General features: G+C 55.0%; 2 protein-coding genes across 3 annotated transcripts; one reads left to right on the forward strand and one right to left on the reverse strand.

Moving 5' to 3' along the window:
* Positions 1–1,059: 1,059 nt before the first annotated feature.
* On the reverse strand, positions 1,060–4,322 carry BOLA2B (bolA family member 2B). The gene is made up of 3 exons (XM_082300193.1): positions 4,218–4,322; positions 2,981–3,075; positions 1,060–1,318 (listed from the first exon to the last, which is right to left on the reverse strand). Exons 1-3 carry the CDS (start codon positions 4,281–4,283, stop codon positions 1,213–1,215), a joined length of 267 nt encoding a protein of 88 aa, XP_082156319.1. The 5' UTR covers positions 4,284–4,322; the 3' UTR covers positions 1,060–1,212.
* A 607-nt stretch (positions 4,323–4,929) lies between these two features.
* SLX1A (SLX1 homolog A, structure-specific endonuclease subunit) lies at positions 4,930–9,230 on the forward strand. Of its 2 annotated transcripts, none has more exons than XM_082300195.1 (5): positions 4,930–5,102; positions 6,371–6,422; positions 6,937–7,239; positions 8,073–8,203; positions 9,012–9,230. In XM_082300195.1, the coding sequence occupies exons 1-5, from the start codon at positions 4,936–4,938 to the stop codon at positions 9,127–9,129; spliced, it is 771 nt and encodes a 256-aa protein (XP_082156321.1). In that variant the 5' UTR covers positions 4,930–4,935; the 3' UTR covers positions 9,130–9,230. The 2 variants fall into 2 exon arrangements, with proteins under 2 accessions (XP_082156321.1, XP_082156322.1); XM_082300196.1 differs by having other exon boundaries at positions 6,937–7,206.
* Positions 9,231–11,041: the final 1,811 nt, after the last annotated feature.

Below are 11,041 nucleotides of genomic sequence, written 5' to 3' on the forward strand. Positions count from 1 at the left end.
ACTGGAGGCCATACTGGGGATACTGGGAGGCCTAGGAGCCCCAAGTGGGAATACTGGGAGCCCAAACTGGGAGCACTGGGAGCACTGGAAGTTATACTGGGAATATTGGGAGCCCAAACTGGGAGCACTGGGAACACTGGAGGCCATACTGGGAGCACTGGGAGCCCAAACTGGGAGCACTGGAGGCCATACTGGGGATACTGGGAGGCCTAGGAGCCCAAACTGGGAGCACTGGGAGCCCAAACTGGGAGGCCTGGGAGCCCAAACTGGGAGCACTGGGAGCACCGGGAGCACCGAGAGCCCAAACTGGGGATCCATACTGGGAGCACTGGGAGGCTTCGGGCCTGTACTGGGAGCCCTCGGAATCCATACTGGGAATACTGGGAGCACTGGGATCTCCAAGAACCCAAACTGGGATCCATACTGGGAGCACTGGGAGCACTGGGAGTTCATACTGGGATTGTTGGGAGCACTGGGGAGCCCAAACTGGGAGCACTGTTAGGATTGGTGGGCCCATACTGGGAATACTGGGAGCACTGGAGCCCAAACTGGGAGCACTGGAGGCCATACTGGGGATACTGGGAGGCCTAGGAGCCCCAAGTGGGAATACTGGGAGCCCAAACTGGGAGCACTGGGAACACTGGAGGCCATACTGGGAGCACTGGGAGCCCAAACTGGGAGCACTGGAGGCCATACTGGGGATACTGGGAGGCCTAGGAGCCCATACTGGGAGCACTGGGAGGCTTCGGGCCTGTACTGGGAGCCCTCGGAATCCATACTGGGAATACTGGGAGCCCAAACTGGGAGCACTGGGAGCTCTAAGAGGCCATACTGGGAATACTGGGAACACTGGGATCTCCAAGAACCCAAACTGGGATCCATACTGGGAGCACTGGGAGCACTGGGAGTTCATACTGGGATTGTTGGGAGCACTGGGGAGCCCAAACTGGGAGCACTGGGAGCCCCTCCCCCTCCCCTCCCCGAATTATGCAAATTTATGCAAACAACCCCCACCCAAAACCATGCCTCCATATGCAAATGAGAGTCATTCATTCCAACCATGCAGATTTATGCAAATGAGCCTCTTCCCCACCCCCATCCCGTGCCCTGGAGGGGGCGTGGCCTCGCAGAGCCCCGACCAATCAGAGCCCGGCCTGCTCTGATCTATGCAAATCCATGCAAATGACGGCGACGTGAGGCTGATATGCAAATTTATGCAAATGAGCCGCGCTCCTGCTCCCACTGCTCCGGCGTCAGCGTTCGCTGCTCCAGGGCGTGGATCCGGCCCAGCTCCTCCCCCAGCGCCTCGTTAACGAGCCTGGCGGTTAATTAGGCACTCGTTAACCCTCCAGGCGTTAATTAGGGGCTTCATTAACCCCTCCCGGGTGGGTAATTAGGGGGTTAATGGCGGTTAATTGGGGTGGGAGGAGTTAATTAGGGGTGAGAGGGGTTAATTAGGGGTGTTAAGAGTTAATTAGGAGTGTTAGGGGTTAATTAGGGGGTTAATTATGCAGCGGGTGAGTAAATTAGTGCTGTTAAGGGTTAATGAGGGAGCTAATCGCAGCTGAATTAGGAATTAATTATCCTTCAAGACATAATTAGCCGTGGTTTTTCTTAATTAGGGCTTGATTACGCCGTAATTACCCCTCAGGAGGCTTAATTAGATGCAGCTCATCTTCATTAGGAGTCAATTAACCATTAATTACCCCCTTGAAAGGCTTAATTAGCTGCCTTACGCCTCATCCGTGGCGCAATTAAGGCTTAATGAGCACTAATTAACCTCCAGCGAGCCTAATTCGTCTCATTCAGGAGTTAATTAATCCCTTAATTATGCAGCAGAACTTAATTTACCCTTTAAGCCCCTCCCATTCTTCCCTTTAAGCCCCGCCCACTCCCTTATTAAGTCCCGCCCACCCCCTTAAGCCCCGCCCCTCCCCAATTTAAGCCCCACCCCTTCCCCTTTAAGCCCCGCCCATTTCCCATTTAAGCCCTGCCCAGTCTTACCTTTAACCCCCACTCCCCTTTTAAGCCCCGCCCATTCCCCCTTTAAGCCCCGCCCATTCCCTTTAAACCCCACCCATTTCCCCTCTAAGCCCCGCCCACTCCCCTTTTAAACCCCGCCCACTCCCCCTTTAAACCCCGCCCACTTCCTCACCTAAGCCCCGCCCATTTCCCTTTAAACCCGCCCCTTCCCATTAAGCCCCGCCCATCCCCCTTTAAGCCCCGCCCATCCCCCTTTAAGCCCCGCCCACTCCCTTCTTAAGCCCCGCCCATTCCTCCATTTAAACCCGCCCACTCCCCTTTAAGCCCCGCCCCTTCCCCTCTATGCCCCGCCCATTCCCCATTTAACCCCTACTCTCTTTTAAGCCCCGCCCACTTCCCCTTTAAACCCCGCCCATTCCCCTTTAAGCCCCGCCCACTCCTCCATTTAAGCCCCGCCCATTCCCCATTTAAGCCCCGCCCAGTCTTACCTTTAAGCCCCGCCCACTCCCCTTTTAAGCCCCGCCCATTCCCTTTAAACCCCACCCATTCCTCCATTTAAGCCCCGCCCATTTACCTTTAAGCCCCGCTCACCCCTCCAAGCCCCGCCCATTCCCCCTCAAGCCCCGCCCATTTCCCCTTTAAGCCGCACCCATTTTCCCTTTAAACCCCACCCCATCCCCATTTAAGCCCCGCCCATTCATCCTTTAAACCCCACCCACTTTCCCCTTTAAGCCGCACCCACTTCCCATTTAAGCCCCACCCATTCCCCCTTTAAACCCCGCCCATTTTACCCTTTAAGCCCCACCCCTTAACTTTAAGCCCCGCCCACTCCCCATCTTAACCCCGCCCACCCCTTTAAGCCCCGCCCACGCCCCATTTAAGCCCCGCCTGCTCCATCTAAACCCCGCCCCTTCCCCTTTAAACCCCTCCCCTTTTAAGCCCCGCCCACCCATTTAAGCCCCGCCCATTTCCCCTTTAAGCCCCGCCCCTCCCCCACCGGTGCCTCTGGAGCGTTTTGAGGCCCCGGAAAATTCCGGAAACGACGAAAATCTGGAAACTCCCGCGGCACAGCTGGGGGCTGTCGCGCACCTCCTGCAATTAACGGCAATTAGCGGCAATTAGCGCCCGGTAATTAGCGGCTGCCGCTCGTTAAGGGGCCCTCGGTTGGTAATTAGCGCTAATTAGCGGCGGTGAAGCGGTAATGAACGGCCTTGAAGTGCTGATTAGCGCTCGTTAAGGGCTAATTAGTGGTCGTGAAGGGTTAATTAGTGATCACTAGATGCTAATTAGAAAGCACTGGCGGTAATTAGCAGGTATTAGATGCTAATTCACTCCCGTTAGTCATTAATTAACATCTCTTTGTCACTAATTAACACCTCTGGCCACTAATTAACACCTCTTGCTACTAATTAACAGTCCTCAGTCACTAATTAACACCCTTTAGCCACTAATTGCTCCTATTTGTCACTAATTAGCACCCATTAGCCACAAATTAACCCTTCTCAGCCCCTACTTAACACCCCTCAGTCATTAATTAACACCCCTTAACCACTAATTAAGACTGCTTAAACACTAATTAACACCCCTTAACCACTAATTAACACCTCTTTGCCATTAATTGGCACCGATTAACCATTATTTAACACCCCTTAACCACTAATTAGCACACCTAAGCCACTAATTAACATCCCTTTGTCGCTAATTAACACCTCGTTGTCATTAATTAACAACCCTTAACCTCTAATTAACACCCCTCAGTCACTAATTAGCACCTCTTTGTCACTAATTAGCCCCCAGTAACCATTAATTAGCATCCTTAACCACGAATTAATCCCCCCGTAGTCACTAATTAACACCTCTTTGTCACTCATTAACACCTCTTAGCCACTAATTTGGGTTCATTAGCCAGTAATTAACACTCATTAGCCACCAATTAGCACCCATTATCACTAATTAGCCCCCTTAATTAGTGAATTAGCCCCTCTGAGCGCTGCTTCACCATTAACCCCTCCCCCCTCTTCTCATTAACCCCTCCTTCCACTAATTACGCCCCTAATTAACTCTCCCATGTCCTAATTAACCCCTCCCAGCGCTAATTAACGCCCCAATTAACGCCTCCCCACAGTAATTACCGCCCCCCAGCCGCTCATTAAGCCCCCACCCGGCTAATTAACGCCCTCCCGATGCTAACGAACCCCCGGGCGGTGCTAATTAACGGTTAATTAATTAATTACCACGTGCTGAGCCTGGAGCCGCTCCTGGAGCCGCTCCCGCAGCTCCTCCGCGCTCGGCGGGTCCATTTCCGCTTCCGCGTTTCGTCACTTCCGCTTCGCGAGGTGTTGTGGGTACCGAGGCGGAAGTTAACGCGGGGGATTGTGGGTAACGAGGCGGGACCGCCGCCATTTTACCGCGGGGGAGGTGCCGCCGTTATTGGAGGGGAAATTTCTCCTCCTCTTCCTCCTCCTCCTCCTCCTCCTCATCTTCATCCTCCTCATCATCATCCTCTCGCACCGCACTGTGGGTACCGAGGAAAAGCTTCCCCTCTTCTACCGAGGCAAGCGCGCCGCCATTTTACCGGAAGTCCTCCACCCTCGCAATGCATTCTGGGTAGCGAGGCGGAACTCCTCCCTTTTACCGAGGCAAGCGCGCCGCCATTTTACCGGAAGTACGCCCCCCGCAATGCATTTTGGGTAGCGAGGCGGAACTCCTCCCTTTTACCGAGGCAAGCGCGCCGCCATTTTACCGGAAGTACGCCCCCCGCAATGCATTTTGGGTAGCGAGTCGGAACTCCTCCTCTTTACCGAGGCAAGCGCGCCGCCATTTTACCGGAAGTACGCGCCCCTCGCAATGCATTCTGGGTAGCGAGGCGGAACTCCTCCCTTTTACCGAGGCAAGCGCGCCGCCATCTTACCGGAAGTGCCCTCCCTCGCCGCGGTGCATTGTGGGCCGGCGATGGCCGCCATGCGCGCCGTGTATTTGCTGCGCTCCGCCGCCCCCCGGGGCCGGGCCCGGGGCCGCATCTACGTGGGGTTCACGGTGGATCCGCGGCGGCGGCTGCGGCAGCACAACGGGGGCCGCAGGAGGGGCGGGGCCCGCAGGACCAGCGGCCGAGGGCCCTGGTGAGGCACCGGGGGGGCTCAAAATGGCGCTGGAGGGGCTGGGAAGGGTTAAAGGGGGGGGTTGGGGTGGGGAATGGTTGGTACTGGGAGGACTGGGAGTCCAACTGGGAGAACTGGGGTGGCCAAGAGGCAAATTGGGAGCATTGGGAGCCCAAACTGGGAGCCCTGGGAGTCCTTGGGAGGCGAACTGGGAGCATTGGGGTGGCCGAGAGCCCAAATTGGGAGCGTTGGTGTCCATACTGGGAGCACTGGGAGCCCAAACTGGGAGCACTGGGGCCAAATTAGGAGCACTGGGGCTAAACTGGGAGTACTGGGAACCCAAACTGGGAGCACTGGGAGCCAGACTGGGAGCACTGGGAGCACTGGAACCCAGACTGGGAGCACTGGGAGCCCAAACTGGGAGCATTGGAGCCCAAACTGGGAGCACTGGGAGTCCTTGGGAGGCGAACTGGGAGCACTGGGGTGGCCGAGAGCCCATAGTGGGAGCATTGGAGTCCATACTGGGAGCACTGGGAGCCCAAACTGGGAGCACTGGGGGCAAACTGGGAGCACTGGGAGCCAAACTGGGAGCACTGGGAACCCAAACTGGGAGCACTGGGAGTCCTTGGGAGGCGAACTGGAAGCACTGGGGTGGCCGAGAGCCCATAGTGGGAGCATTGGAGTCCATACTGGGAGCACTGGGAGCCCAAACTGGGAGCACTGGGAACCCAAACTGGGAGCATTGGGAACCCAAACTGGGAGCACTGGGAGCACTGGAACCCAAACTGGGAGCATTGGAGCCCAAACTGGGAGCACTGGGAGTCCTTGGGAGGCGAACTGGGAGCACTGGGGTGGCCGGGAGCCCAAACTGGGAGCATTGGAGTCCATACTGGGAGCACTGGGAGCCCAAACTGGGAGCAGTGGGAACCCAAACTGGGAGCCCAAACTGGGAGCACTGGGAACCCAAACTGGGAGCACTGGGAGCCGAACTGTGAGCACTGGGAGGCAAACTGGGAGCACTGGGAGCCCGTTCTGGTCCTTACTGGGAGCCCAAACTGGTCCTTACTGGGAGCCCTGGGAGCCCAAACTGGTCCTTACTGGGAGCCCCAACTGGGAGCCCGTACTGGTCCTTACTGGGAGGCCAAACTGGTCCTTACTGGGAGGCCAAACTGGTCCTTACTGGGAGCTCTGGGAGTTTGTACTGGTCCTTACTGGGAGCCCCAACTGGGAGCCCGTACTGATCCTTACTGGGAGCCCAAACTGGTCCTTACTGGGTTTGGCCCCCAAAGGGAAATGGAATTGTTCGTCCACGGCTTCCCCTCCGACGTCGCCGCCCTGCGGGTGAGCCCCGCCCCCGCCTAAGCCCCGCCCACCTCCTTAAACCCCGCCCAAGCCCCGCCCACCTCCTTAAACTGTGCCTAAGCCCCGCCCACCTCCTTAAACCCCGCCTAAGCCCCGCCCACACCATTAAACCCACCTAAGCCCCGCCCACCTCCTTAAACCCCGGCTAAGCCCCGCCCACCTCCTTAAACTCCACACAACCCCCTCCCACTTAAGCCCCGCCCACTTCAAACCCCCACCCCTTTAGGCCACACCCATTTAAGCCCCGCCCACCTCATCAAACCCCTCCTAAACCCCTCCCACTTAAGCCCCACCCACTTCAAACCCCACCCACCTAGGCCACACCCACTTCAAGCCCCTCCCTCCCCTCCAACCCCCACCCAACTTAAGCCCCGCCCACTCCAACCCCCACCCATTTAAGCCCCGCCCACCTCATTAAACCCCTCCTCAACCCCTCCCACTTAAGCCCCGCCCATTCAAGCCCCACCCACTTAAGCCCCGCCCCCTTTCCCAGTTCGAGTGGGCGTGGCAACACCCAAACTCCTCCCACCGCCTGCTGGCCCCGCCCCCTCGCCGCCCTCGGGAGCAGCCAATCAGCTTCGCCCTCCGGCTCTTGCCCCGCCTCCTCCGGGCCCCGCCCTGGTCCCGCCTCCCGCTCCGCATCCGCTGGCTCCGCCCACCCGGCCCCGCCCTGGAGCTGGCCCCGCCCCCTCACGTGGTGCAGGAGGAAGGGGCGGAGCTTCCACGCCTTAAAAGGAAGAAGGGGCGGGGCTTGGAGGTGGAGGTGACAGGGAGGGGGTGTGGCCTGTGCGGGGAGGTGAGGAGGGGGCGGGGCTTGAGGGAAAGGGGCGGGTCTTGGAGTGGGTGGGGGTTAAAAGGGGGTTAAAGTGGGTGGGGTTTGAGGGGGTGGGGCTTGGGAGGGCGGGGCTTAAAGTGGGCGGGGTTTAAAGGGGTGGGGCTTAATTTGGGTAGGATTTAAAGGGCGGGGCTCAAAGTGGGTGGGGCTTAAATGGGCGGGGCTTAAAGGGGCAGGGTTTAAATGGGAGGGGCTTAAAGTGGGTGGGGTTTAAGGGGGAGGGGATTAAAGTCAGTGGGGCTTTAATGGGAGGAGCTTAAAGTAGGCGGGGCTTAAAGGGAGGGGTTTAAAGGGGCGGGGCTTAAAATGAGGAGTTTAGAAGGGGCGTGGCTTAAGGTGGGTGGGGTTGAAAGGGGAGGGGCTTAAGGTGGGCGGGGTTTAAAGGGGTGGGGCTTAAATTGGGTGAGATTAAAATGGGAGGGGTTTAAAGTGGGTGGGGTCAAAAGGGGAGGGGCTTAAGGTGGGCGTGGTTCAATGGGGAGGGGCTTAAACTGGGCAGGGTTTGAAGGGGAGGGGCTTAAAGTGGGCGGGTTTTAAATGGGAGGGGTTTGAAGGGGGGGCGGGGCTTAAAATTGGGGGGGGAGTTTTGGGCTGAAAACGCGGGAATTTGGTGGTGGGGGAGGGGCTGGGCGGTGCCCTGATTAACGTGAGGGGTTCAGGGAGCGATCGGAACACCCACGTTCAAATTTATGCAGATTTGTGTAGATTTATGCATGTTTATGTAAACGTATGCAAATAACGACATTTTAATGGGGATTTCTTGGGGGTGCTGATGTGACCACGCCCCTTTCCAGGTGCAGGCCACGCCCCTTCTGCGCTGTCCCCGCCCCCAGTGCTCCATGGCCGCCCATCCCCCCTGCCTGGCCCGGCTCTTCCTGGCCCCGGAGCCGCTGCAGCTGCTGCCGCTAGGGGGCGCCTGTCCCGGGTGAGGAGAGGGGCGGGGCCTGTTGCTAAGGGGCGGGGCTTGTTGCTAAGGGCTCTATTTCCTTATAAGGAAAGGCCCAAAATGGCGGCTGAGGGACAGGGCCTGTTGCTAAGGGGCGGGGCTTGTTGCTAAGGGCCCCATTTCCTTATAAGAAAAGGGTTGGTGTGGTTGCTAAGGGGCGGGGCTTGTTGCTAAGGGTGCCATTTCCTTATAAGGAAAGGGTTTGAGTGGTTGCTAAGGGGCGGGGCTTGTTGCTAAGGGGCCTTTTCCTTATAAGGGAACATTCTGTGTGGTTGCTAGGGGGTGGAGCCTGTTGCTAAGGGCCTTTTTCCTTATAAGGAAAGGGTTGGAGTGGTTGCTAAGGGGCGGGGCTTGTTGCTAAGGGCTCTATTTCCTTATAAGGAAATGCCCCAAAATGGCTGCTGAGGGACAGGGCCTGTTGCTAAGGGGCGGGGCTTGTTGCTAAGGGCACCATTTCCTTATAAGGAAAGGGTTTATGTGGTTGCTAAGGGGCGGGGCTTGTTGCTAAGGGCTCCATTTCCTTATAAGGAAATGCCCCAAAATGGCTGCTGAGGGACGGGGCCTGTTGCTAAGGGGCGGGGCTTGTTGCTAAGGGCCCCATTTCCTTATAAGGGAAGGGTTGGAGTGGTTGCTAAGGGGTGGGGCTTGTTGCTAAGGGCCCCATTTCCTTATAAGGAAATGGTTGGAGTGGTCGCTATGGGGCGGGGCTTGTTGCTAAGGGCCTCAAAATGGCCGCGGTGGGCGGGGCTTGCCGAGGGGCGTGTCCCGATTTTGGCCCCGCCCCCAGGTGCCACGCCCACCTCCTCTGGGGGGATCTGATTCGTCGTTGCCTGGGGGAGGCGGAGCCTGAAGAGGAGTGGGTGGAGCCCGATGACGTCATCATCCCAAGCTCCGCCCCCACGTGAGGCCACGCCCACTGGAAGATTCGATTTTTATTGTTTTCATTAATTTATTCCTAATAAAAGTTGTTAAACTAATTAAATAAATTAAAAGTGGTGTGGCTTGATTTGGCCACGCCCCTTTGACGTCATTTCCGCTCGGTGCCCCTCCCCCTTTCTGCCACCATTTTAAAGGGGGTTTGGCCCCTCCCCCCATTCAACTTTGGGAATTTTCTCTCAATTTTAACCCCAAATTCCCCTTTTTTCCCCCCAATTTTCCCTCCTCGATGTCACTTTTTGGGGTCCCCCGGGCCTTGAATCCAACCCTCAAATAATTTTGGGGTGATTTCCCCAATTTTGGGGATCTTTTCTGTCATTTTAGCCCCAAAAATCCCAATTTTTCCCATAAAAATCCCCGTTTTTCCTATAAAATGTCCAATTTTTCTTCCTAAAATCCCGTTTTTTCCCTTCCCAATAATTTTGGGGTGATTTTCCCCCATTTGGGGCTCTTTCCCCTCACTTTAACCCCAAAAAATCCCATTTTTCCCCCAAAAAATCCCATTTTTTCCCCTAAAATCAATTTTTTTCCCTAAAATCCCTTTTTTTCCCTCCCCAATAATTTTGGGCCGATTTCCCCAAATTTCGGCCTCTTTCCCCTCCATTCTAACCCCAAAATTCCCAATTTCCCCCCCAAAAAACCCAAATTTCCCCCCAAAACCCCATCTTTTCCCCAAAAAAACCCCAATTTTCCCCATAAAAATCCCTTTTTTCCCCATTTTTTCCTCCTCAATAATTTTGGGCCGATTTCCCCCAATTTTGGCCTCTTTTCCCTCCATTCCAACCCCAAAATTCCCAATTCCCCCCCAAAAAATCCAATTTATTCCCCCCAAAAAATCCCATTTTTCCCCCAAAAAACCCCATTTTTTCCCCCAAAAAATCCCATTTTTTTCCCCTAAAATCCCATTTTTTCTCTCCCCAATAATTTTGGGCCGATTTCCCCAAATTTTGGCCTCTTTCCCCTCCATTTTAACCCCAAAATTCCCAATTTTCCCCCCAAAACCCCCATTTTTTCCCCTAAAAACCCCATTTTTTTCCGTATTCCTCCCACTAATTTTGGGCCGATTTCCCCCAATTTTGGCCTCTTTTCCCTCCATTCCAACCCCAAAATTCCCAATTTTCCCCCAAAAATCCAATTTATTTCCCCCCAAAAACCCATTTTTCCCCCCAAAAATCCCAATTTTTTTCCCTAAAATCCCTTTTTTTCCCTCCCCAGTAATTTTGGGGTGATTTTCCCAAATTCTGAGCTCTTTCCCCTCCATTCCAACCCCAAAATTCCCAATTTTCCCCCCAAAACCCCCATTTTTTCCCCTAAAAACCCCATTTTTTTCCGTATTCCTCCCACTAATTTTGGGCCGATTTCCCCAAATTTTGGCCTCTTTTCCCTCCATTCCAACCCCAAAATTCCCAATTCCCCCCCAAAAAATCCAATTTATTCCCCCCAAAAAAATCCCATTTTTCTCCCAAAAAAACCCAATTTTTCCCATAAAATCCCATTTTTCCCTAAAATCCCTTTTTTTCCCTCCCCAATAATTTTGGGCCAATTTCCCCCAATTTTGGCCTCTTTTCCCTCCATTCCAACCCCAAAATTCCCAATTCCCCCCCAAAAAATCCAATTTATTCCCCCCAAAAAAATCCCATTTTTCCCCCAAAAAACCCCAATTTTTCCCATAAAATCCCATTTTTCCCCTAAAATCCCTTTTTTTCCCTCCCGAATAATTTTGGGCCAATTTCCCCCAATTTTGGCCTCTTCCCCCTCCATTCCAACCCCAAAATTCCCAATTCCCCCCCCCAAAAACCCCAATTTATTCCCCCCAAAAACCCCCATTTTTCCCCCTAAAAAACCCCGTTTCCCCCCCGTTTTTTCCCCCTCCCCCCCTAA

Source organism: Coloeus monedula, assembly GCF_965178545.1.
Source record: "Coloeus monedula genome assembly, chromosome: 37".
NCBI lineage: Eukaryota > Metazoa > Chordata > Aves > Passeriformes > Corvidae > Coloeus > Coloeus monedula.

Bases quoted from the DNA above. Each gene is read 5' to 3' on its own strand.
- BOLA2B (XM_082300193.1), bottom strand. From the start codon at position 4,283: ATGGACCCGCCGAGCGCGGAGGAGCTGCGGGAGCGGCTCCAGGAGCGG. The intron at 3,076-4,217 runs GTAATTAATTAA...CGTTAATTGCAG, and splicing joins GGCTCCAGGCTCAGCACGTG to GAGGTGCGCGACAGCCCCCA. The intron at 1,319-2,980 runs GTGGGGGAGGGG...ATTAACCGCCAG, and splicing joins AAAACGCTCCAGAGGCACCG to GCTCGTTAACGAGGCGCTGG.
- SLX1A (XM_082300195.1), top strand. From the start codon at position 4,936: ATGGCCGCCATGCGCGCCGTGTATTTGCTGCGCTCCGCCGCCCCCCGG. The intron at 5,103-6,370 runs GTGAGGCACCGG...TGGCCCCCAAAG, and splicing joins ACCAGCGGCCGAGGGCCCTG to GGAAATGGAATTGTTCGTCC. The intron at 7,240-8,072 runs GTGAGGAGGGGG...GCCCCTTTCCAG, and splicing joins GGTGTGGCCTGTGCGGGGAG to GTGCAGGCCACGCCCCTTCT.